The 27,628-nt window shown below is 40.2% G+C and overlaps 2 protein-coding genes across 3 annotated transcripts in view; one reads left to right on the top strand and one right to left on the bottom strand.

Moving 5' to 3' along the window:
• LOC134800753 (divergent protein kinase domain 2A) overlaps window positions 1-27,628 on the bottom strand; it is a 77,425-nt gene that overhangs the window by 739 nt on the left and 49,058 nt on the right. The gene's annotated exons all lie outside the window — the stretch shown is intronic.
• On the top strand, window positions 9,151-27,259 carry LOC134800712 (malonate--CoA ligase ACSF3, mitochondrial). Of its 2 annotated transcripts, none has more exons than XM_063773225.1 (13): window positions 9,151-9,437; window positions 9,797-9,934; window positions 10,853-10,945; window positions 13,142-13,293; window positions 13,638-13,764; window positions 15,278-15,455; window positions 16,195-16,274; window positions 17,213-17,385; window positions 17,748-17,948; window positions 18,315-18,445; window positions 22,471-22,609; window positions 24,928-25,071; window positions 26,834-27,259. In XM_063773225.1, exons 1-13 carry the CDS (start codon window positions 9,278-9,280, stop codon window positions 26,978-26,980), a joined length of 1,863 nt encoding a protein of 620 aa, XP_063629295.1. In that variant the 5' UTR covers window positions 9,151-9,277; the 3' UTR covers window positions 26,981-27,259. The 2 variants fall into 2 exon arrangements, with proteins under 2 accessions (XP_063629295.1, XP_063629294.1); XM_063773224.1 differs by having other exon boundaries at window positions 9,797-10,090.

Genomic DNA, 27,628 nt, shown 5'->3' with positions numbered 1-27,628 from the left:
TTTTAGAATTGTCTCGATGAGTATTAGTTGTCTGTCGTAAGAAAAGTACAGTCAGCGATAAAAGTTTGTACCAAAAATGAAATTTTTGCCAAAAACTTATTTTAGTATTAGAAAAAGAGTAAACAAAGCTGACAAGACTTCTTATCGAAAAACGCTTTAAAAAATAGTAACTATTACTTATGGAACCAAAAGAATGTACATATACAGGGTGTTTGGTACATCGTTTGCCAAATTAAAACGGCAGATAGGTTGAGTCATTTCCTATCTACTCATGCCTAGAAAAAAAAATGGCCATTTTTTTGCTACTACTGCGCAAGTAAAAATTTAAAATTTACGAAAAACTGGCATAGAGCTGAAAAAAAAAAGTGCGCAAAATTAAAAATTTCTAGGCCTGGGAAGATAGCAAATGACTCAACCTATCTGCCGTTTTCATTTGGCAAACGATGTACCAAACACCCTGTATATACATGTCGGAGAATGGCTAAAATGTGCCATCTATCGCCTTTAAGAGGCGTTTTATCGCGCAGCCTTTGACAAATAGAGCAAACTAGGGTGTTACGTACACCTGAGTGGCGTTCGACGCAGTTCCGCCAAGGCGTCATAGAGTGCGCTGTTAAAACAATTTAAGTCGAGAACAATTGAAGTTATGCTGTCAATCATTCTTCAAGAGAGCACGATGAGAACTAACGGGAGAACGACGTCTGTGGTTCCAGGTTCCTGGGTCTAATCCACTGGTTTGCTTAAGATAAGAAACGCGTGCTGTGATTTGTAATGAGTCTTGTGCAGTAAAGATTGTGAGTTGAACATCGTATTTCATTGAAGGCCCTCGTCATCCACGATTGAAGGTTCTGATGCGCTGCCGATTGTATGATACGCCCACGATTCCCGACATACACATATTTAAGAAGATCCTTATGTACGTATTCAGCTTGATAATGTGTACCTTATATCTATGAACATAAGGTTTACAGATGGTTTACAGTTAAAATATTTTGCTGCAGTGCATAGTTGCATACCTAAAGCCTGCGCAAACCGGCGGAGCGCAGCGCAGATCACTTTCAAATTATCAATGCTCTTTCTTCCCTATTTCAATTATCTGCATAAATTTAAATGCTTTGAGACCGACCTCGGAGTCACGGAGGATTATTACTCCGCGGCATCGAGGAGCTCGCTAGAGGATACCGCGGCGGTAGGCGCCGGCATACCGCGGCATCCCCCGGCATGCGCCGAGGCCTCCCGAGTGCGCCGGAGTAGCGCCGGGACGACGGGGAAGAACTCGTGCACACTAGTCAATAATCCCTTGTGATATAGTACACGCGGCGGCATGCCGCGGCAGTGATCTGCTCTGCGTTCCGCCGGTTTGCGCAGGCCTCTAGGGCAGCGGACGGCAACCTTTTAGCAGCCAAGGGCCAAATAGTAGTTACCGAAGTTGACGCGGGCCGCACTTTGTTAATATTTATCACTTTATCAGACATTGTCGTTTGTCAATATTACATACAAAATAGCCAGGGAAGCTCGCGGGCCGCAAGGGAGAGGTTCGCGGGCCGCATGCGGCCCGCGGGCCGCTTGTTGCCGACCGCTGCTGATATTCCACTTGTCCAATTTCTTTGTTCAATGTGTATCTTGTCTCATATTTTGCTTAACTGAGCTCTCTTTCAGTATTCCATCCAAATCTACAAGAAATTTTCGACCCCTTGCTGTTCCAAATGCTTCGCGTAACTACAGACAGAACAGTTTTTTGATACGTGCTAGTAAATGTCTAAATAAATTCACGAAGGAGCATGACATCGATATTTTCAACAGCAACATCCAAACTGTGCGGCGTATCCTGACAGAGGAGTTCTTTAAATGAGCATGGCTTAGTGGAATGTGAAATTTCATTGTGCTGTGTTTTTTCTTTATTTCTTTTGAATCTTCTTTAGTAATGCGAATTCAAAATTAGTTACTCTGCCTTTGGCGTTGAAATGAATGTATAGTGCAATAGTGCTAACCACCAATTGTTTTTGTTAATCTGTATTTCTTTTGAATCTTCTTTAGTAATACGAATTCAAAATTTGCTACTCTGCCTTTGGCGTTGAAATGTATGTGTAGTGCAATAGTGCTAACCACCAATTGTTTTTGTTAATCTGTATTTACTGGTGAGAACCTGTAATTGGCTTCTTGTATCACATTTATAAAACCTATTAACATGTTAACAGCTGTTGGATCTCCGAATAGTAATAATAGTAATAATAAATAATAATAAATGAGAGAGTGAGACGCAATGATATTGGACCAATATATACAGATGGAATACCACCCATATAAACATAGTTTACTTTGTTATCAAACACTATATAGTGAATCCATTAGTAACTGCGTATTGTATAACCTTGAAACAAATGTATGTTTCCTTCCTAGCGGTATAAAATTAAAATGAAACAATATGATTAAGGAAAAAACTTGGCAAACCACTTTAGTGGATGTATTAATTGCGCATAGCGCGAGATTAGGTAAAAAATCGGCCAAGTATAGGGTGTCTGGTCGAGAATTCTCGAGGCGAGAAATCTCGAGAAATTTGTCCTAAGTTGAGACGGGAAAAAAATACTCAATGCCTCGAGAACTCGAGAAATAAATCTCTTGTGATAAATAAAAAGAAAATACGCGTATAACACATGATGTGTCTTTAATGTATTTCTTTAGGTAGTTAAATAAATATGAACAATGTTTTTTTACATTTTCAGGTACTTAAAACATTTATTAGGTAGTTAACCAACCAAATAAAAAACTACCTTGGTCCCCTCCCCCGTTCCCTATCGTTCTAGTTGCAACCGATTTTAATGTTTTGAAACTTTTGAACTATATATCATGACATTCATGAAGTATTTTTATTGAAAAACGCTTTAAAAAATTAGTAACTATTACTTATGAAAGCAAAATAATGTAAATGTATATGTTTGCTTGATTTGCAAAAGTGCTTTTCAATAAAAAGACACGTCAAGATCACTTATCTTCTTACTAATGCTAAAAGAACGAATTATAGGACCATACCATACCACTATACCAGGCACTATAGCATAACACGCCGCCGGTGCGCACGCCTGCACCTATAGTTTTTTTTGTTGTTGTATTTTTGATTATTAAGTGCAATTTATGGTGACAAAAATTGTCCAAATTTGATTATTGATTTCATTGAGTCTGATTTGTAAAAAAGCCAAAAAAAAATCAAATAACATGGTGTTTTTTGCAACTTTCAAAATTTCTCGAGATACTCGAGAAATCTTGGTCGAGAATTCCCGTGGGTCGAGAAATTAAACCAGAAACCCTAGCCAAGTGCGAGTCGGACTCGCCCACCGAGGGTTCCGTACTTTTTAGTACTTGTTGTTATAGCGGCAACAGAAATACATCATCTGTGAAAATTTCAACTGCCTAGCTATCACGGTTCATGAGATACAGCCTGGCTCCAATTTCACCACGGTGACAGGTGCGACAATTGTAAAACATCACTGTTGCTGACGTCACAGGCATCCATGGGCTACGGTTACCGCTTACCATCGGGCGGGCCGTATTCCTATTTGCCACCATCATTGTTTTATTTAAAAAAACTTTATTATATCGAAAAAAACAGATATTTCTCTTGCTAAGTTTATGACAATTGTCACAAGAAACACTACAATTGTCACGAAATTCCGACATATAACTCATTACCTGTCAAGAATTACCTACAATTCTTCTAAATCTTGACAATTGTCAGAAACTTCGCAAAAGAAATATCTGTTTTTTCCGATATAATAAAGTTTTTTTAAATAATACAATGATGGTGGCAAACAGGAATACGGCCCGCCCGATGGTAAGTGGTAACCGTAGCCCATGGATGCCTGTGACGTCAGCAACAGTGATTTTTCAATTGTCGCACCTGTCACCGTGGTGAAATTGGGGCCTGGTGACAGACGGACGGACGGACAGCGGAGTCTTAGTAATAGGGTCCCGTTTTTACCCTTTGGGTACGGAACCCTAAAAAGTTAGCTGAAGCCCCTGTTGCATATAGTAGTGTACAGTTTACAAAAACGCGTTGGATAACCCTCCTAATCATGGATAATCCATTTGCGTCAGTTTCCGTCCACTTGACGGATTAGCAAATAATACATTTCATTTATAATTTACTACTTGCGAAATATATTTTTATGTAGATACTTAGATAAATTGTTTAGATATTAAGGATTGCAATAAGTCCAACTTGTGCAGCACTGTGTAAACTGTATTTTCGGTAGTGTCTAGCCGAAGTTTCGGTTTCGGCATAAATTGCGATCCTCATACAAAAAACTGAAAAAATTCTGAAATTTTTCATTGTGACAATTGCGCATTTTCGGAAACTTTCCAATGGCAGATCAGTACCTACTTACAGCTGAAGCCAGATAGTACGTTTTCTATTGGGAAGTAGTATGACATTTTGGGGTACAGCAATGTCATTTGGTACGAATGTTATACACGTCCACCTAAGCCTGTCAGAGATTGAACTCTGTGTCAGGGGGGGGGGGGGGGGGGGGGGGGGGGCAAAGTACAAAGCTCCCGGCGTGCCCGTGCCCGATTCACTCCCCATACCAGTTTTTTAGGGTTCCGTAGCAAATATGACGCAATCCTTAAAATATTATAAACTTTTAGTAGTAATGAAATGCAATCAAACCCTCTAATTTTAATATTTTTGTATGAAACTTGATTTATAAAAAATACTGTCTGAAAGTCCATTTAATGCAGATTATAAAAACATTAACAATAAATATAAATATGACTATTATCAATGTAAAATAAAATATTGAAAGTACTGCGACGATCTCCAACTCAGCGTAGGGGATGGCAAAAAGACCATAGAAGATCCACTTAATATTCTAGCTACGCCCTGCGGTGTTACCCGCGGTAAAGAAGTAGCCTATGTGTTAATTCAGGCTGTCTATCAGCTACTTTCATACCAAATTTTATCAAAATTGGTCAAGCCACTTAAGCGTGAAGAAGTAACAAATACATACACACACTCACAAACTTTGGCTTTATAATATTAATCATCTTCAATGTGTGATTTTTAACCATCTTCAATTTATAAATAAAGTCAGGTAGAGTCGGACCAAAAAAAGTCTGCAGCGGATTTGATAGCCCCCGCAGTGCAAGTGTCATTTATACGTCATAATTTCATAGAAGTTTGACGTTTAAAGGAACACGGTGGGCTATCAAATCCGCTGCAGACTATTCTTGGTCTAACTCTAAGATTGTTAAAATAAAGACAATAATAAAACATTTGTGAAAGTTTTATTTACATCTCCCTCCACAGTTACACAGCTCGGTATATTTGAGCTGCCGTTTAAAGCAATTGCACCTGGAACTGCAAGATTTCATGCACACCGACACCTTATCAATTCTAGGCATGCTTGAGCAGCCATATAGGACTTTGGGTCCACAGTGGCACCCAAGCTTCTTCTTCTTTCTGCCAACCCCATTCAGATGGACAAGGAATATTTTGCGTTTTCTTTAGGTACTGCCCCCAAATATGAACAGCCTGTAAAACTGCTCTTAAGTGTTGTTTGGGGGCAGTTTCGGTAGGAGGCAAATTTTAGATTTGTCTGTCCTTTTTTGTAAATGAATGCTTGCGACACTCATTTATTTTCACAGAGAGGCATGATCTGAAAAACAAATAGACTAATAAAAAATGAAAGTTCTGGATTAGTATCTTTTAAATATCGTACCGAGCGACGCCCGCGCGCCTCCGGCAAAAATCGAGTAGGTACGTGCAATAATTATTTTATTTCACATGGAAAATAGTCAAATGTATATTAAATATTAATATTCTTAAAATCTGCATTAAATGGGCTTTCGTACAGAGTTTTTTGTAAACCAAGTTTAATACTAAAATATAAAACTATACGGGTTTGTTTGCATTGTGTCACTACTAAAAGTTTATTATTTTAAGGATTGCGTCATATTTTGCTACGGAACCCTAAAAAACTGGTATGGGGAATGAATCATTTAGTTACCTGAAAACGACACCAAACTTGACTGAAAGGTCCAAACTAATCCGCCAGAATTTTTTTTCTGAGCACCGGTAGCGTTGTACATTGAGCCCCCCCTCCTACCCCCCAGACACGGAGTTCAATTTGGCTACCGGGCGTTTTGGACTCAGGTGGACATGTATAATACCCATACCAAATGGCATTGCTGTACCCTAAAATGGAATTATTTCCACGTCAACAGATTCCCAATACTACAGATTTCCAATACTACAGATTCCCAATTCTATAGCTTCCCAATACTACATAATTCCAATCCTACAGATTCCCAACATGACTGACTCCCAATACTACAAATTCCCAATACTACAGATTTTGAATACTACAGAATTCCAACACTACAGATTTCGAATACTACAGAATTCCAATACTACATATTCCCATACTATACATTCCCAACCCATCTTAGCAGATTTTTCATGATTAGCACCTAGGTAGGTACCTAATAAAAATGTTAGGCTAAATTAAAAAGGGATTTTCGATCGTCCCCAGTTTTCCTTACTGATTTATAAAACAACAGTTTTATTCTAATAACGTATTTAATATTATAATGTTCTAACTTAAAACTATCTCTTCAATTAACAAATTCAATTTTAATTTAACTGTACAGTCGTCAAAGCAAACACTTTTGTACATTGCTTGCACCATTGCCATTGTAAGCAAAGAGAATGTATGATTTAATATTTTTGCTTGAAAATTATAACGTTTGCGTATTGTACAGAACAACATTAAAATATGTAAATAAATATTGCCTGTCATTCTAATTCATGATGGCAAACAAGCACACGGGCCATCTGTAGGTAAGCGGTTATCGTAGCCTAAAGACGTTTACGGTATCGAAAATCTATTAAATAGGACATTAGTTAAAATAGGATTAGGAATCTGTAGACATGGAAATCTGTAGAATTAGGAATCTGTTGACATGGAAATCTGTAGAATAAGGAATCTGTTGACATGAAAATCTATAGAATTAAGAATCTGTATAATTAGGAATATGTAAACATGGAAATCTGTAGAATTGGGAATCTGTACACATAGGAATGTGTAGAAATAGGAATCTGTAGACATGGGAATCTGGAAAAGAAATCTGTAGAATTGGGAACAATTCCTAAAATGTATACCTCTCCATACAAGCATGCCCAATAGAAAACGTACTAAGACCAGTAATATATGATAATTGTCAAGAGGGTGCTGTTATTCTCATGATAGGGTGACCGTTCAAAAATTAGTTCCAGTGAAATTCCGCAATATGGCGCGTGATCAGGTTAGGCTTTACATGATTCAGAGGTCATGTCAGCAATTTTGTATGAAACAGATTAACTTAAAATAAATAATGGACATAGGACATAGCCTAGCCAGACAGCACTAAACAGAGACGAGTGGAAAAAGAGGGGGGAGGCCTTTGCCCAGCAGTGGGACACAGTGGGCTCTGAATAATAATAAATAATAATAGACATGTTTTCTGTGTCACAATCTTCTTTGTTGTATTGTGACTAATCAGAATCACAATATCACAAAGTGTTTGTCATGTGGTTTTTTAAACATGTTTTGCTTTTAGCTTATAAGCTTGCCTTAAGAAAAATCAGTGCAACTTAATAATATTCTTTTAAAACTATCAACATAATTTATTAAATATTTTTTGATTTGTGTTTTGTAGTAACATTTTTATAGGGTAATTGCGTCAGTTCACCATCCAGTGCCTGTTTCCATCCAGTTGGCGTATTTGCTACAGAATTGTGTATAATTAGAATATATGCAACTACGCCAAGTGGACGGAAACAGGCACTGGACGGTGAACTGATGCTATTACCCTATACAAATTACAAACTGAACTAGACGTCATATAGGTACTAAAATAAAAGCCTACTAGTGGCCAAGACGAACTGGTGTCTTCAGCTTACCTGGCTAACATCCTAAACACTAGCCTACCCGACAATGGCGACACCCACTTTTTCTATAGAATGCGACATCTATTTAAGTTTAAAATATCTTTTTAAATGATCATCGGGGCTATAATTATATAATATATATATAGAACTCTGAAAAATATAATAATGGTAGCTGATTTTAGGGTTACCATATGTGCAAAAAGTAGTTAATTAAGTTATTAAAACATGAATTAGCCAAAACTAGGCACATTACAAATAACATGCATTTGATTTCTGGGTCATGTGATTTGATATGTAGGTACTTATCTATATCAAGATAAAATGTTTCCTCATGGAAATCATTAGATATTGCAAAAAGAGAACAAATATTTCGTCAACTGGCAAACCGGTTCCTCTACAGGACAATGGCGCAATAAGCATGAGTTTGAAAACTAATATTAAAACTAATTTTTTTTAAGGAAAGACCTTAAATGAATCTTGTTGAGACTGCAAAGTATATAAAAATAATCAAGAATAAACTCACCAATCATCTCGTAAAATGTCGCCGTCAGGCTCGCTGTGTAATTATCCACAAAACCCATATTTTTAAAAACAGCTGATCACTACGCGAATACTTATAACCAAAAACAATACTTTATTGTAAAATACTGACACAGCACTATAAAAGTAATGTCTGGGTTAAGTTGTGAAATACTGCTTGATGCATTAGAATATCATATAACGCTTTGTTTTCATTTTATTAAAATAAAAACAAAATGAGAGTAAACTGAATCGATCAAGAACCATGATCTGACAGTTGACATCGTCAAGGAGTCAAGGCCGTCAACGTCAATGATAAGGTACTTTTTGTTAAGACATAGTATTCCATGAATAATTCCTCGGAGTAATTAACAATTGGTTATATCCTCTTAGAATAATTCAGTCAAAGTAGGAACATGAAATCAAGGTTGTATGGTTATGATTTAAGCATTTACGCACTTGAGTGCGTTATTGTTTATAAACTTGAAAAGATCTCTTGTGCAGATATAAATTATTTAAATAAAAGTACATAATTCTTAACTAACTTCTTCATAAAACAGTGGTCACTATAAATAACTTTTTATGACACATTTTTTATAGCGGTAACACGCAAATCTCTTGTAAAAAAAGTTATTGCTTGTCAATGTCAATATGTCACATCAGTGTTGTCACTTGAGTTTTGCGTAGCGTAGCAAAACTGGCAAAACTGTAAAGTAACCTTACGGGCTCCAATTATTTTCTAATTTAAAATTAATTTCCACTTGACACGGCCAAATATTTTTTAACTGACCTTAAAGCTCGCCTTTAAATTATTTATTACCGGTTCGAAGTATCATGGAAGTGTCTCTGCGCAATTTTCGGATTTTTAGCCGGTTTATGCGTAATTCGTCTTCAGTTACATCATGTAGGCAAGTTTCAGGTGTTACTGGAACATCAGTAAAGGAAGAGGTCGACACGGCACTGGTGAACGCTTACAATGCCGATATTAAAGCGGGTAACATTTTAAATTGTTGTAATTTTGTAGTGGGTTATCTTGGTCAGGTCACTTTCATGGTAAAAGTCTACCACCAAAGAGCACAAAATCACTACGTTCTATCTAAAGGTGAAAACTTAAAATGATAACAATATAGATTGTTTGGCCTTGGGGGTCATGGATCTGCCCTTGAAGACTGGAAAACACTTGTTAAGTCATTGTATTGCGATTAAGCATTACTTTTTTGTTCCATGAAATTTTTAGTAGAATGCCCCAGTTTGAAAATTAAACATGCAGGGATATTTCTTCGTAACCAGAAACTTTAAGAAGGTCTTATCAAATTATATACATCCTGCTTGCTAAAACATCCCACAATACAGGAGGAGCAGTGCCAGTGTTCCGGCGAGCCCTGCTGTTCCCATCACGCGTGGCACTCCAGGATGAAGTGGGGATCTACACCTACGCCGGCCTGCATCAGGCTGCCAGCCAACTCAGCCAAGAAATCTCTACACAGCTGGGTAAGAATAATCACACATTACAGGAGGGTTCCGTCTTCCGGCGAGCTCTGCTGTTCCCCTCACGCGTGGCGCTCCAGGATGAAGTGGGGATCTACACCTATGCCGGCCTGCATCAGGCTGCCAGCCAACTCAGCCAAGAAATCTCTACACAGCTGGGTAACAACAATCACACATTACAGGAGGGTTCCGTCTTCCGGCGAGCTCTGCTGTTCCCCTCACGCGTGGCGCTCCAGGATGAGGTGGGGATCTACACCTACGCGGGCCTGCATCAGACTGCCCACCAACTCAGCCAAGAAATCTCTACACAGCTGGGTAAGAATAATCACACATTACAGGAGGGTTCCGTCTTCCGGTGAGCCCTGCTGTTCCCCTCACACGTGGCGCTCCAGGATGAGGTGGGAATCTACACCTACCTGCCTGCATCAGGCTGCCAGCCAACTCGGCCAAGAAATCTCTACACAGCTGTGTCCCTTTACTGAATTTGAAATATTATTTCTAAGCGTCATAACCCTAGCGTTGATGCGCAGGCGCGTGCGTTCAAAGACCCATGCGTTGAAGGTTGAAGGTTGCTCTATGCTAGTCTCTTTTGCTATGCTAGTTTGCACCAGGCTGTCAGTCATCTCAGCTTCTAAGAAACCTCTATGCAGCTGAGTGACCGAGCAGTCCCTTTTCCTTTCACTGTGTTTGGAAATTGATTTTAAGACTTGTCAACCCTAGCATTGTTTAGCCACCGCATGCGGTCAAAAGGTTTAGTGAAGACATTAACAGTCGCGCAATCCTTGAAATGGCGGTCCATTGAATTTTAAATTCTGAGGCTCCCAATTAAGGTCTATCATATACACAAACAGCCTCACCACGGACCTCAGATAGCGATGTGCTAATGCGAATTTTAAAGTAGTATTCTATTTTGTTTTCCAGCGGGCGATGGTGAGAAGACTATCTGCTACATGTGCGGCAACAACGCGTCCCACATTATCGTACAGTGGGCTATCTGGATGTCGGGGAACATAGGTATGTCTGTTTGTAGCTGATTTAGGTTGTTTTGATCACGAGACAAATGTAAGCACCTTAATTTATTTCTTATAAATAGTCGTATGATGAAAGCCTTAGTAAAATGTACCAAAGTCATTAATGGTAGTGTCCAACCGAAACATGTTTTTATGCCGAAACTGAAACCGAAACCGAAGGTTCGGCTTGGCCCCAGTTTCGGCCGAAACCAAAACCGAAACCGAAATTTTGTAGACTTGTGAAAATCGTTGAAAATATGTCACAAAACCGCTTTTTAGAGGAGAGGCCAATTCATAGAAATTACCTTATTTACGATTTTTGTAGGACCGAAAAGGTATATATACCGGGTTGGACTAAAGCAAAGGGGGTGCACACTTATAAAAAATTTCATCAGAGTAATGTTATTATGACACCTATTTTTCATGATGTTATCATTGTTATCCTAGAGAATATGCTAAAATAAGCATCAGCAATCACCATTCTTGATTTTAGAGAAAAGTTATTCCTACAAAACATGCTCATTTTGCGTTCTAGACTATCTACGGATAACCCATTTTAGCGTATTCTCTACGATAACACAATAAAAAATAGGTGTTATAATGACACAACATTCATCTAAATTTTTACCGTCCTAGATTTTTCCCAACTTTCGCGTCAAATATCATGGCCATTTTCGATTTTAGAGAATAGTTTTTCATACAAAACATGCTTATTTTAGCGTTTTGATTGAATTTTTTCTAAGTCTTTTACGATTCCTATATATTTTGCACTTTTGGTCGAAAATTTTCTGTCTTTTTTTGTGCACTCCCTTTGCTTTAGGCCGACCAAAACATCCAAAAATTACACAATGCTGAGTTGATTTTGAACTGCTCTACATTGAGGGCTACTGAATGGATTATTCTAAAATACATACCAAGTGACTGTGAATGTACTCTATATAATGTTCAAAAATAATTAGCCAGAAACATTAAAAAATAAGAGAAATCAATTTGAATAACAGTATAATTTACTGTTATGGGAAACCTCTAAAATACTTTTTTTTTTCACTGAAAACTTACCATGTGAGGTATTAAATGAAAGCGATTTATGAGTAAATTACAAATATATAACATACTATACCATTTCCACTATTTGGGCGTTTAAATATATTTGAAATCAGCTGACAAAGTCCTTTCTTTTCATACCCCACATGGTATGTTTTAAGTAAAAAAAATAGTATTTAGTAGTCTACTGTAACAGAAATTTATACTGTTAACTGTTATTCAACTTGATGTACTTTTCTTATTTTTGGATATATTTGGTTAGTCATTTTCAGACATAGCATAGAGAATATTCACAGTCATTTTGTATAAAATTTGGACTAATCCATTCAGCCATTTTCAACTCTGGATTGTAATTTTTTTTGTTTTCTAATAATTTGTTAGACCAAGTGGTGAACATGTTAGACTATGTTATATATTTGTAACCTACTCACTAAGCCCTTTCATTTGTTTGTTTCATTTTGTTTTCTGTTTAAAAGAAAAAAGTTTACAACTTTGTACTGCTGACTTTATGACGTCATATAAACTCATTCCACCACTTTATGAAGCGACAACATGCATTTTGATAATCAGTAGACCATGCTGATCGCAACAATACCACTTGTCGGTATAAACCTTTTTAGTCCTACAGAAGTTGCTATTCTTCAACTTGGCCACTCCACTAGTTATACACATTAAGACTGCGTCGCCCGTCCAGTGGCGCCTTGATTAGGGGAATTGTGTTTTATAATAAACCAATTAATTTATGTATACATAAATCAGTATATTAATATTGTTGTCCTACTTGTTCCCCAATTTTTGATATTTGTCACATGTTTAGTTTCATAGTACGAAGTACCATTTCGTAAGTTTCGGCCCGGCCGAAAGGTTCCGCCATTTTTTGGCCGAAACCGAAACTACAGGCGAAACATGATTTTTTGGCCGAAACTGGCCGAAACCGAAACCGAACCTTTGGTCGGACACTAATAAATGGTTATACTGTCTACAGAGAAGACGCTCGTTTTCCTGAACTGACTCACCAGTGATTAGGCTCCAGTATTTTTAACTTCGAGAATAGAACAAATGACTCATGCTGTGTTTTTGACCCTTCTATATGCAGATATAACATTTTACACTTTTTTTTTAACTTTTCAGCAGTAACATTTCTAAAACTTTTCAGCCGTGCCCCTGACCCCGCTCCACCCTCCAGAGATGCTCAAGTACTTCCTACAAGACAGCAGAGCGAGTCTAGTCATATGCACCAATGAATACGAAAATGTCCTCCGCCCGCTGGCTAAGGACATGAAAAAACCCCTACTTATTACTGGAAAGGTAACAAACTGAAGAAAATCTAGTCAGACTTAGGCCTAGTTGGTTGTGATTCTGCCTACAAAGCTGGAGCTCCCGGGATTGAATCCCGATAAGGGCATTTATTTGTGTTTATCAAGACTATTTCATCAGGTAACGAACCAAAACTCACACATTGCTAAATAAAATATTTAAACAAAAATCAACCTTATTTTATTACAAGTACACGGTTCATTTTGGCTCTGAACTTGTGGAAATTAGTGAGTTTTGGTTGTTTTCTATGTGTTTAAGATGGTAGCAATTACAATCGAGCATTAATTAAATGTGATTTTATAATGAAATATTTGACAGAATATTTTGTATTTTAGGACAAGGAGATAACCGCTCAGTTGTACCAACCTAACAATTGGTTTTCGTCCAAAGAGGAAGTTACTGACGTGGGAAGATCTAATTTGTGGTACGGAGAGAAAGACGCGCTACTTATCTATACTAGCGGTAAGGCAATATTAATTCACAACCTACCTACCACGTAATTATACATAGCATACTTAATCAAAAATAGAAAAATAAATAATATTCAATAAAAAAAGAACGAATCCGTAAAACACCGTCCGTCCGAAGGTTCGGTTTCGGTTTCGGCCAGTTTCGGCCAAAAAATCATGTTTCGGCTGTAGTTTCGGTTTCGGCCAAAAAACGGCCGAACCTTTCGGCCGGGCCGAAACTTACGAAATGGTACTTCGTACTATGAAACTAAACTATGAGACAAAGACCAAAAGTTGGGGAATAAGTAGGACAACAATATTAATATGTACCTACATAATTATACTGATTAATGTTTGGGCAGTCGTGTAAAAACACAATTCCACTAATGAGGGCGCTACTAGACGGTCGACGCAGTCTTAAGAGGCTGTTAATACCTATAACGCACACACTGTCTAATTGTATCGGAGTAAATGAGATAGCACTGTCGCATGGTACTGGGCAAAGAAATAAGAAAACTCATCATCTTCCTCGCGTAATCCCGGAATATTTGCCACGGCTCATGGGAGCCTGGGGTCAGATTGACAACTAATCCCATGAATTGGCGTAGGTACTAGTTTTTACGAAAGCGACTGCCATCAGACTGACCTTCGAAGCGAGAGAGTAAACTAGGCCTTATCGGGACTAGTCCGGCTTCCTCACTATGTTTTTCCTTCACCGAAAAGCAAATAGTAAATATCAAATGATATTTCGTATATAAGTAAGTTCCGAAAAAGTCATTCCTACGAGCCGGGGTTTGTACCTTGCGACCTTCGGATTGAAAGTCGCACGCTCTTACCGCTAGGCCACCAGCGCTCAAGGAAATATCTCGCTTTTTAATACAATGGACATTGGTTGGAGTCTCTGTGCTCAACTACTTATCCTGAAGCCTGAAGCACGGCTTTGACTTCGCATGAAAGTTCGCCTCACTGGGGCACTTCGGACGTTTAGGCCCACGTGAAGATCGGTACCCGGCCTTGCGATATTGTCAACAAAAAATTCGCGCTCGCTGCGCTCACTTTTTTGGTTGACCCTGTATCTACGTGTTGGCTTGACTAGTGAATGAATAGAGTTAGACCAAGAAATTACTGTAATTATTTTGATAGCATACGCAGTGCAACTAGTGCAAATGTTATTTATACGTCATCATTTCATAGAAGTTTTGACGTTTAAAATAACACATGCACTGCGTGTGTTATCAAATCGTTGCAGAATTATCTTGGTCTAACTCTAGTAACTTTCTTAAAAAACTGCATAAGTAACATCAATTTCAAGGACATTGGGTATGGACAGCCCCATAATATGTCTGTAAAAGCGGTTTTATAACATTTTTTCAACGATTTTAACAAGTCTACAAAAGGTTCGGTTTCGGTTTCGGCCGAAACTAGAGCCAAAGCCGAACATTCGGTTTCGGTTTCGGTTTCGGCAAAAAAACATGTTTCGGTCGGACACTAGAAAATACCACCCTAACCTTCGCTTTTAATTTCAGGGACCACAAGCAAGCCCAAAGGCGTCGTTTGGACACACTCCATGCTCAGCGCTCAGATAGCGTCTCTCCACCAAGCATGGCGGTATTCCCGGCAAGACGTAGTTTTACACGCGCTGCCGCTGCACCATATCCACGGACAGCTTAATTCTATGCTATCAACACTCGCTATTGGCGCCAGGTACCTACTTCCAACATAGATGGATCTAGCCGAAGCGTTTGATTGCGTGAAGCATACTTAATACATTGTTACGCAAGATAACGAATGACTAATCGTCGAAAGTTAACAGAAACTTTCACTATTATGCCCTACTCAACCTTCAAAATTACTTCAAACATGTTTACTAATGGAAAAAAGTCGAGTAGCTAGCACGGCCGTAAAAATTGGGAGTACCCATAGACTAGGAGTACCTAAGGGTTCAATATTGGGGCATTTGTTTTTACTATTACCACAGAATCAGTAATAGTACTGCCGTACAGAAAGGACACTTCCTACAAAACCGAAGTTTGACAGCGGTTCAGGGTCGAATATTTCTAACTTATGGCACTATTCCTTTCGGCTATTTAGGGTTGTCAAAATTCAAACCATTTTCTTGTCTGTGGTCGTGCACGCAAATTAAGGGACGTCAAGTTGTGTCAACCCTAATAATTGCTCGGAGCAATGCTGAGCCGAACGGAGCCGAGTTTGCCCGAAGTCAGGAGTGTCTCCCCACTTCTACTATTTAAAAATGGGTAGTTTGGGTAGAGTCCATGCGCTAATCGGCGCTCAAATAGCGTCTCTTCATCAAGCATGTCGATATTATCGACAGCACATAGCTCGACAATACTTTATTTCAAAGATTATACAAATAATTACAACATTTGGGTCGCCATAAACGTAGCAAACTGCAATCATGAACCAATATCTTATCATTCGTCAGATTGCGGATGCTGCCCTCCTTCGTATCGCACACCGTTTGGGCACGTCTACTCGGGATGGGTGAACGGGAGGAAGCTAAAGGTATAGTTGAGAATGCATAGTAATGATGATTCATAGTATGCATCATCATTCGCTTGCTCTTATCCCATTCATTTGGGGTCAGCGCAGCATGTCTATTTCTTCAATACCTCTCTCTCGCCCGTCTTCTCATCATTCACTTGCGTTCGTTTCATATCATCTCTCACACAGTCCATTTCCTCGGTTTTCCTCTCCCGTTAATTCCCTCCACATTCATTCGTAATACCTTTCTCGTCACATGACTTTCATCCCTCCGCATCACATGCCCGTACTACGCTAGGCGATTCGCTCTTACTTTTTTACTATGGTTGCAACTTCCAGGCTTCCTCTTATATACTCATTCTTTATCCTATCCATTCTTGTCACACTGCACATCCCTCTTAACATTCTCATTTCCGCTACATGCAATCTCTTCTCATCCGTCACCTCTAGTGTAGTAATCTTACGATAGATATCGCTACGCGCTTCCCTAATTTAATTATTTTATAGTCGGCTCAACGTCAGAACTAATATTTGACCAAGATTCAAAGCTAAAACATATGGTTTAACTGATCGCCTTAGCTTCATATACTGTATAGGGGTCAATTCATACCTGTCAAATATCAAAAGTGATGCAAAAATTTACCAGGGAAGCTAGGTTAATTTTCTTACCCAAGCAAGCATGGTAACCCATTGATTTAACCTTTTGAATGCCACAGACAGCAATTGACGTCAACGCAAAATCGTGACAACGACGCCAAAGACGGCATTTGACGTCGATCGTTTTTTGATGAAAATCTACTGAAAAACACCCCACTTTTAGGTTGGCATTATTTATTCACAAAACTAATTTTTACCCCCATGGCGTCAGCGGCACGGCAAATGGATGCGCCGTTTGGCGTATTCAATCGTTCGAAGCGTTTTAATACCTTTTTTTATTAATCTATAATAATATTTTTCAGTGACCGTATTCCACGGTGTACCCGCCATGTACGCTCGCCTCGCGGCCGACCACGAGAAGATGTTCCAAACGCCTAAAACTGCAGAATACGTCAAAACCACGCTTCGGAGAATGAGACTCATGTGTGCCGGCTCCGCGTCGCTGCCGGAGTCGCTGTTCCATAAATGGGAACAGGTAGGAACTGTTCCGTGAATGTTCCATTTACATAAATATGTCAAAATTGTCAAAACCACATAATACATTTTATTAACCTTTTGAACGCCAAACGGCGCATCCATTTGCCGTGCCACTGACGCCACGGGGGTAAAATTTTGTTTTGTGAATAAATAATGCCAACCTAAAAGTGGGGTGTTTTTCAGTAGATTTTCATCAAAAAACGATCGACGTCAAATGCCGTCTTTGGCTTCGTTGTCACGATTTTGCGTTGACGTCAATTGCCGTCTGTGGCGTTCAAAAGGTTAAAAAGAGAATTATTATACGTACTATACGTATGTCGTGAATTCAAAGTAAAGTTTAAATTTTCGTAAATCTTTCAGATATCAGGGCAGCGTCTCCTCGAACGCTACGGCATGTCGGAAGTGGGCATGGCGCTGTCCAACGCATACCGGCCGATCTCGGCGCGTGCCGTCGGATGCGTCGGCATGCCGCTGCCTGGGGTTTCTGCGCGGATTGCTGCCAATGATAATGGGGTGCTGAAACCTGTTGTCACTGTGACAGCACCACCTGTAGATACTACGGTACGACTATTTCTATTTTCTATATTAATTACTACAATTTTTTACACTGAAAAGCTATAAAATCGGTTCGCTTTTTAATTTAAAACTGACCCGTTTTCATTTTAACGCAAGCAAGAAACTTTCCTTACTTGTAGGCACTAAACTACTTAATCGTAAGTATTCGTGTGCCAAGAACGATGAGTCCTCTCTTTCTCTCGTCTATTTGTGCCATGATTTTGGCGTGTGAGTGATATTTTTTTATTACAATGTACAATGTATTGGATCTTTCAATGGGTCAAAACATTCCCAATCATGCCACCCCGGCAATGTTGAGGATGTTTACGGTATAAGTACATCTAAAAATGTGTTATCTTTACATATTTCCAGTTACCTCTAGAACAATCCACCCAGGATACCAAGGACACTGATGACACCTGGACCACAGCAGAGGTGACCAAACACATGGATACGGACTGCCAGGGTGAGCTGCTGCTTAAGGGTCCCGGAGTTTTCTCAAGGTCAGACATCATCATCATCATCCCCCCATGACCCGGGTAGCCGAGCAATTTGGAAATTTACCGCGAATGCAGAGGACGCCGATTCGATTCCAGCCCAGGGCATTTGCCCTGCTCACTTTTTCTTTCGTATATGACATCTATTTCATTTCATCATCCTGACTATAGTCTGTATCTTTAGGTATTTAGAAAAGAGTAAACAAAATCTACCCTCAAATGGCTCCTTAAGCCAGTTGAGGGTAGATGAAAACATTACATGATCGAATAATGTAAGTTAAAGTCAGGTCGTTCAGTGACAAATCCAGGTAATTTTGTATTTGGTTGGTTAATCAATAAATGTTATAACTACCCGAAAATTTACAAATTATTTGTTTACTTTTATTATGTACCTAAAGGTACAGAGTATAGTGGTTTAACGTCGGAAAGTTTAGGAATATTCACATATAGTATGCTATTCCAAATTTTCCATTTCAAAAATGCAAGTTACCTTTATTCCCTGCGTTTCCTGAAATTTCCGAAAACTTTGGAAAACTTTGTAATCTTTCCGCATTTTTCATATCTGTACTCTTTAACGGCCTGGCCACGACATTGGTCTAAGGCTGCGGTCGGCAACCTGCGGCCCGCGGGCCGCATGCGGCTCGCGAAACTGTCACTTGCGGCCCGAGAGGCGCCTTGGCTATTTTGTATGTAATAGTGACAAACAACAATGTCTCATAAAGTCATCAATATTAACAAAGTACGGCCCGCGTCACCTCCGTTAACTACTATGTGGCCCTTGGCTGCTAAAAGGTTGCCGACCGCTGGTCTAAGGCGATCGGCGGCGGCGACCGGCGATAAGTCGCAAAAACCGGGCAAGTGCGAGTCGGACTCGCGCACCCAACGTTCCGTACCATAATGCAAAAAAAAAAAAACGGAAAAAAAATGCAAAAAAAAAACGGTCACCCATCCAAGTATTGACCACGCCCGACGTTGCTTAACTTTGGTCAAAAATCACGTTTGTTGTATGGGAGCCCCATTTAGATCTTTTTTTTATTCTGTTTTTAGTATTTGTTGTTATAGCGGCAACAGAAATACATCATCTGTGAAAATTTCAACTGTCTAGCTATCACGGTTCGTGAGATACAGCCTGGTGACAGACAGACGGACGGACGGACGGACGGACGGACGGACAGCGAAGTCTTAGTAATAGGGTCCCGTTTTACCCTTTGGGTACGGAACCCTAAAAAAACAATAACGCGGCGACCATGCCACGAGCCTTGTGGCCGAGCGGCAACGCGCGCGGCGTGCACCGGGCTCGCGGCGGCGGCGGCGAGCGGGGCGGCGCGCGACTCGAACGGCGATGCCACGACTTTAGAGCCAGTGTTGCCAACTTGGCATAAATGATGCCAGATCTGGCATAATTTCACTCACTTTGGCACCAAAATTTTCCATTTAGCATCTGGCATATTTTTTAGCATAATTTAGTCTTAGCCAAGTTTGCACCAACTTGGCAGCAACAATATGCGCCATCGCCTTATGTGGTTCATATTTTCATATGAATTTTGACTTTTGTGGACGGATGGACGTCGACGGACTATATATGAATAATTTTTTTTTATGGCAAATAAATTCAGTTAATTCAGTTAGTTTTTCGTGGATTGACAATTTGAGTTCCGTTTTGCAGATTTGATCAGCAATTTAATCAGGTTGGGCGAAAATTGTCCTATCTGGACTGGCCTTCACTGATCTTGTATGTATTTACCTACATAAATTTACAGCGGGTCTTCCACGATCGTCGATAATGAAAATTTCGAGCAACTACCTCTTTTACTCCAATTAAGGCGTAATTAGATTGACAGAGATAGTTGCTGGCAATTTTCGACTTTCAATGTTCGCGGTTATACGCCTGAAATGGAGAAGCTTTGCTCGCATTTTGAGCTCACTTGGTCAATAATAAGGCTGGCCACAGACGTACGGAATGACAGGTGCAAACGAGACATGTATAGTTATGTGTATAGCGACGTCCCGTTCACACCTGACCGTCCGGAAACCAAATGAAAATTCCGTGCGTCTACGGCCAGCCTATATTGCCAAACAACAGCAGACTCGTAAAGCCCCCTCCACACTCGTGCGCGAATCGCGGCGCGAAGCCGCGAACGCGAGTGTGGCGTCGATTTTCGTAGACAGCGAAATCGACTCCACACTCGCGTTCGCGGCTTCGCCCGCGATTCACGCGCATAGTCTGGAGGGGGCTTAACCGTCGTAACTATATTCTGTCAAGCCATTCCGTTAGTAAATAAAAACGACAAATAAAAAAAAAAAAAGTAGGTGCGAAGGATTATCATCAATCAAGGATTATCAAAATTTGAATTTCGGGCCTTTTTCTACTGACAAGGTACGGTGTTTTTTAGTAAATATTTTTAGACACCATATTATTTTAAGTTTCTATTTTCAAGTGACATTTTAGCATTTTTTTTAGCATATTTCAAAAATTTTGGCATAATCTAGACATTAGTCTAGCATTTTTTCAAAATCCGAGTTGGCAACACTGTTTAGAGCGGCGCGACCGGCCTAGGCGGCGAGACGGATCGAGCGGCGCCATGCGGAAGAAAACATTTTGTTTTTTTTTCGAGCAACATGGACACGGAGGCGTTTATTATTGAAGTTTAAATTGGACTTTCGCGTATTTAAGTATGTTGCAACGTCTCCACACTCATTCTTGTGTACTCGTTTTTTTTCTGGGTGCTTTCTATACACAATATATTAAATACTAAACTAGATGTAAATAAATTTGTCGTCCTGTATTTAGGCCATGCACCCCTTCTCTTCTGTACAACATGCTATTGACAAACAATTAAATATATTCCAGGCACTGACGTGCCACTTTTGAAAAAAATAACATGTTTTTAAATACGTCTACGTCCCAGCCGCTCCTAGTCGCTGCCGCCGCTACTGAAAGTACGTGGCATGCCTGGCGGTCGCTCGCGTTTGTCGCGCCGCCAGCCGCCCCGCCAGTCGCCTTAGACCAATGTCGTGGCCAGGCCGTAAGAGCTAATAGCAATAGACCGGCATTTTGCCACGCTCTTAGCTTCCCTAACAATAAAATGAACAAAGAAATTGTAAATAAATAATATTGCTTTTTCAACTGTGTGAACGCACCGAAAACGTTTCACCCGCTTGAAAGCTATGGCACAGATTATATAATAGTTCTTACGAACAGATACTTATCTCTCAAACAAAACGCAAATACCTACCGTTTTGATACCTACACAAAAATACAATGGAGTGACCTTCAGCGCGCCGCTCCCCGCACCGCGCGCACCGGCACAATGCTAGGGTTGCTGACGCTTAGAAATGGTAAATATATACTTAATATTCCGTTTATGCGTTAATGTTTTTGATATACTAATTTTAAAAGGTCATATGTCCCTGCGGTAACCGCAGTGTTTATGCCGTTTTATAAGACGCATAATGATCCCGGCAAGAATTAGTTTTAAAACTTCGTGTGATATATAAACCAGATATAGATTAGTGTTATTTAATAACGAAAAATAATGGAGAACCCATGAATATGTGTATAGTTAACTTACTGTCGTTAAAATAAACATTTACCAAAATAAATTGCTACCTATTTCAAATAGTGGTATTAAACACTATATGTTTAATTAAAGAAATTCTATAGTACCTACGTAGCTTGTACTCGTAACTATCGTAAGAATTGACAGTGCGGCGCGCGGTGACGTGCGTGCGTGAGCGCGTGTGGCAACCAACTGGCTTGCTTTTCTACCGAGAACGGTAACAGATTCGTAGGTATAAATCCGAGCTCGCGCGGAGAGTTCCATAGGCCTGGCTATGGTGTAAATTTTATATAATATTAAAGATAAGATAATAGATATTTATTCGTGACGTTCACAAAACATGTACGAACATGTACAGACAACAACAGCAAGGAAATAAGACATCAACAAGTGTGCATCACGAAATATAGAGTGTGATAACGAGTGTGATATTCGCAGTATTCTTTTTTTACATTCTTAAACGTCCCTTAGATACTACAACCGGGACCGGAAATCGGACGATTTTACCCCCGACGGCTGGTTCCGCACGGGCGACACGGCCGCCTTCACTGACAACTTCAAGATCCTCGGCAGAACCTCTGTTGACATCATTAAGACCGGTGGATACAAGGTACCTTACCTACCTTAGTCCAGGGGTCTCCAAACTTTCTGAACCCCTGGAGCCTGGCTCCCGCGGGCCGGACGCTTTGGGTGGGTGTTGGGCCGGATTGGAACGCGTCGCGGGCCGGATTTGGCCCACGGGCCGGGGTTTGGAGACCGCTACCTTAGTCATTCAAGGTCGTCTTTATTTAAACCATGAATAGTATAGGGCCTAAGATAGAGCCCTGTGACACTCCTAAATACAGAGTGTCCCTAGCCATTGGACAAAGCCGAAATGTACTAGTACGTCTACCATCAGTTTTAACATTGACATAACGCTCACGTCTACGTAATTTACTTTCTGTACATCTCGCTTGCACTAATATGCGAGTACGAGCGAGATGCATAGAAAGTAAATTACGTAGACGTGAGCGTTATGTCAATGTAAAAACTGATGGTAGACGTATAGGTATATGCATTAGGGTAGGTATACAAAGTTTCATAACAATCGGTGTAGCGGTTACCAAGAAATTAACAAATTACGATTTTATTACTTTGGAGCAACCTGTATGTGTTAGGGGCTGTCCATAAATTACGTCATCGATTTTTGACGATTTTTGACCCCCCCTCCCCCTAAAATCATCCAAAAATCATGCTTCGAATGACCCCGTTTCCTCCTACGTCATGCTACCATCATCTGATGTCCAGACCACCCTCCCCCCCCCTAATTTGAAATGACGTAATTTATGAATAGCCCCTTAGTAGCTCCTGAGGTAATAAATAGTATGAAACCTTCGATCGTTTTCATTATCTTTTTTTATTTATGACATTAATAAGATTCTGACTTTTGACAAATGTCATCATTGCTGCACATTTTCAAACAAATTGATTAATACAGTATGTTTCTTTTTGTTGCCGATTATTGGAAATAACTTTTGTTCTCAACTCAATATAGTTATGTACTTCGAGCAACACCGGCTTCCGACACGTCGGAAGGGACCCCAAGCGATATCTCACCGTACAAATCTTTCTGCCATTTTTCGCGGGGGGAAAGGTGCACACAGTCGCACTTCTCACACACTTACATACAAAATCCAATCTGTAATGACGACACAAATACATAGAAAATGACACCCTTCACAGACAAATCTTGCACACCTCGATCTGTTTTTGTGTACGGACGAGTCACAAGTGTCACAACACGCACACTAACACATTTACGTCGAAGAATTTCATTGTTTTCTGAGAGATGAGAAGTCGCATTTATCACTCGACCGATCCGCAATTTGTACGGTGCGAGCAAAATCGATAAATCCATCAATTACATGAGACCTAAATATAATAATTGTGTTTAAATGTAATTAAACGTAGGGAGACCGAGGGGTTTTGAAACAGGAGGTGAGTTGAAACAACGTTAATTTCGTGGAATCTATAACCGTTGTCGAGCTCAACAGCGCTGTTTATCGGCGTTCCACCGCCCGAGACCCCTCAGTGTGCCAGCTCGACAACCGCGGTTTTAGATTCCGCGAAATTAACGTTGTTTCAACTCACCTCCTGTTTCAAAACCCCTCGGTCTCCCTATGATATGTAAAAAAACTTATTACATGTGAATTGTAACACCTTCTTTTTGTAAATTTGATGTCCCCGACCTCTTTTTTACAACAAAAAACCGAGCAATGAGTCATTTTTTCTGCTGCTGTGTTTCACTCGCGCGACTGACTCGGTCTAGTTTAAAATCCGAGCGCAAGTAGTTTTATTACCCGCGCTAGATCAGTTGATCTTGTACCTAGGCAGAGGGGAAATAGTGCGAATGCCGCCTGCCTTCCGTGTTGCTCGAAGGTTATGATATCGATTGCTTGAGAAAGGTCACACAAAATTTTTAAGAGGTATTTTTTCAGTTTCTATGGATTTTTATGGCCGAGACGGTTTTCAGTTTTTGGAAAAATGGCGGATTTCATGAACGTGAAATCTACAGAGCCGTAAGCTCTATAGTCTGTATTTTTAGGTATTTAAATAAAAGTAAACAAAATCGACCCTGAAATGTCTCCTTAAGTCAGTTGAGGGTAGATGAAAACATTACATGATCAAATAATGTTGGTTAAAGTCAGGCCGTTCAGTGACTGATCCAGGCGATTTTGTATTTGGTTGGTTAACCAATAAATGTTATAACTACCCGAAAATTTACAAATTGTTTGTTTACTTTTATTTAAATACCAATAGATAAAGACTCTGCAGGTATGTTTCCATCACAAGCTTAATTACAGTTCCACATTGTGTACTGTTAACAATTGTTTGTGTTATATGATATATCAAATATTAATATCAGGATTATGACGTTTCTTAAACCAGGTCAGCGCTCTCCAAGTGGAGTCAGCCATACTGGAGCACCCCCGGATCGCGGATGCAGCCGTATTGGGGATCGACGACGCGAGCTACGGCGACGCCGTCTCCTCAGTCGTCGTTCTTAAAGACCAGGCCACCATGACTCTGCAGGTATGATGTTTCCATCACAAGCTGAGGGTGTCCAAGTGGAGTCAGCCATACTGGAGCACCCCCGGGTCCTGCTGTGGATCGACGACGCTAGCTACGGCGAGGCCGTCTCCGCGGTCGTCGTTCTTAAAGACCAGGCCACCATGACTCTGCAGGTATGATGTTTCCATCACAAGCTGAGGGTGTCCAAGTGGAGTCAGCCATACTGGAGCACCCCCGGGTCCTGCTGTGGATCGACGACGCTAGCTACGGCGAGGCCGTCTCCGCGGTCGTCGTTCTTAAAGACCAGGCCACCATGACTCTGCAGGTATGATGTTTCCATCACAAGCTGAGGGTGTCCAAGTGGAGTCAGCCATACTGGAGCACCCCCGGGTCCTGCTGTGGATCGACGACGCTAGCTACGGCGAGGCCGTCTCCGCGGTCGTCGTTCTTAAAGACCAGGCCACCATGACTCTGCAGGTATGATGTTTCCATCACAAGCTGAGGGTGTCCAAGTGGAGTCAGCCATACTGGAGCACCCCCGGGTCCTGCTGTGGATCGACGACGCTAGCTACGGCGAGGCCGTCTCCGCGGTCGTCGTTCTTAAAGACCAGGCCACCATGACTCTGCAGGTATGATGTTTCCATCACAAGCTGAGGGTGTCCAAGTGGAGTCAGCCATACTGGAGCACCCCCGGGTCCTGCTGTGGATCGACGACGCTAGCTACGGCTAGGCCGTCTCCGCGGTCTTCGTTCTTAAAGACCAGGGCCAAGTTGCATAACAAACTACAACTAATATTACAAACGGAACTCCTTTTTTAATTAGTGCAATTAGAAAAGGAGTTCCGCTTGTAATATTAGTTGTAGTTTGTTATGCAACATGGCCCAGGCCACCATGACTCTGCAGGTATGATATTTCCATCACAAGCTTGGGGTCTCCAAGTGGAGTCAGCTATTTTCTGTTTTTTAACGGTGTTATAACACTTTAAACTCTCGCGTTTTGTACACATAATTAATGTCATTATTTTACCTTTTTCCCAATCCATTTTGCTGGGACGTCAGTTTTCCGTAACCACAGCTAGTGCAACCTGGCTGAAACGTAGGAAAAAGGTAAAATAATGAAATTTAATCGCGTTAGACCCGTTAATCTTATACCTATAAACGAGCAATTCTTGTTTATTTATACGACCAGTCTGGTCTAGTGGATAGTGACCCTGTCTGCTAAGCCGATGGTCCTGGGTTCGAATCCCAGTAAGGGCATTTATTTGTGTGATGAACACTAATATTTGTTCCTGAGTCATGGTTGTTTTCTATGTATATAAGTATGTATTTATCTATACAAGTATGTATATCGTCGCCTAGCACCCATAGTACAAGCTTTGCTTAGTTTGGGGCTAGGTTTGATCTGTGTAAGATGTCCCCTAATATTTATTTATTATTTATTTATATACTTACTATACTTAGGGCATACTGAAAATTCCTGGACTGGCCATTTAGAAAAAATAAGTGTTCTCATATATCAGAATCCAGAAACTTTCAGTATGGCCCACGAATATATTTCGGGGTTCTCGGAAACGGCTCTAACGATTTCGATAAAATTTGCTGTGTGGGGGTTTTCGGGAGCGATAAATCGATCTAGCTAGGTCTTATGTCTTATTTATGAGAAAACGCGCATTTTTGAGTATTTATGTTTTCTGACCAAAGCTCGATCTCCCAGATATTAATTGTTATAAACGACATATTGTAAGTATTTTATACATTATATTAAATCTAAAATATTTCAATAGGAATTGAAAGAGGATGCCAGCAAGCGTCTCGCGCCGTACCAGATCCCCAGGAAACTGCTGGTGGTGAAGGAAATGCCCAGAAACGTCATGGGAAAACTAGACAAGAAGAAAATACGGGAACTGTATGGCGACGAGTTGAAGATGTAAGATGTAACGGCAGAACAACAAAAAGGCACCTGTGGTGATATTGTCGGGGTAAGTGCTGAAACCATCTGAAAAATAAGTTTATGGGGGGTATTACTGCAATGTTCTGCCGCCAGAGTGCAGCACTAAGCTAGCAAACAATAGAGTAACATACATACTGTGCGTTAAACTGTTTTGTGACAAGTTTTCACATACAATGACATTGATGCATCAAGGCGGTTTATTAACAAGGGCGTACCGGGTAATGCGAAAATAGAAATTTAGTTATCTGCCTCTTTTTCGCTTGAATATGCAAGAGTTATTAACGAAAAGACCGACGACGACGACGACGAGTGAGAGAGGTTAGATAACGAAATTTCGATTTTCTTGTTTCGTGGTAGACCCCCAGATTGTGATGGATAGTGGTAGTGGCGCCCCCTACGCAGAGTTTTGATTAATATTCCCTATTGTCAACATATTCGGTACATAAGTTATATTTAAGAATGTATTGTTTGTTGTCAACGAACTAGAATAACCACAGAAGTCTGATTAGAGCTCAAAATGACTGTGCCACGAGCGACTAAACTACCCTTTCAAGTGGCATACATCATTTTTGAGTTATTGGAATTTCGATTTTATTTTAAATATTCAAATTTCAAATTTAAATGACGT

The sequence above is a fragment of the Cydia splendana genome, chromosome 20 (genome assembly GCF_910591565.1).
Source record: "Cydia splendana chromosome 20, ilCydSple1.2, whole genome shotgun sequence".
In the NCBI taxonomy this organism is placed as follows: Eukaryota; Metazoa; Arthropoda; class Insecta; order Lepidoptera; family Tortricidae; genus Cydia; species Cydia splendana.
The sequence above is the reverse complement of the archived record's forward strand: the minus strand, read 5'-3'. Positions and strand labels throughout refer to the sequence as shown.

Coding starts and splice junctions, on each gene's coding strand:
- LOC134800712 (XM_063773224.1), top strand. CDS start 9,278: ATGGAAGTGTCTCTGCGCAATTTTCGGATTTTTAGCCGGTTTATGCGT. Junction 16,275..17,212: donor TGAACGGGAGGAAGCTAAAG/GTATAGTTGAGA, acceptor AATATTTTTCAG/TGACCGTATTCCACGGTGTA. Junction 25,072..26,833: donor AGGCCACCATGACTCTGCAG/GTATGATGTTTC, acceptor ATATTTCAATAG/GAATTGAAAGAGGATGCCAG.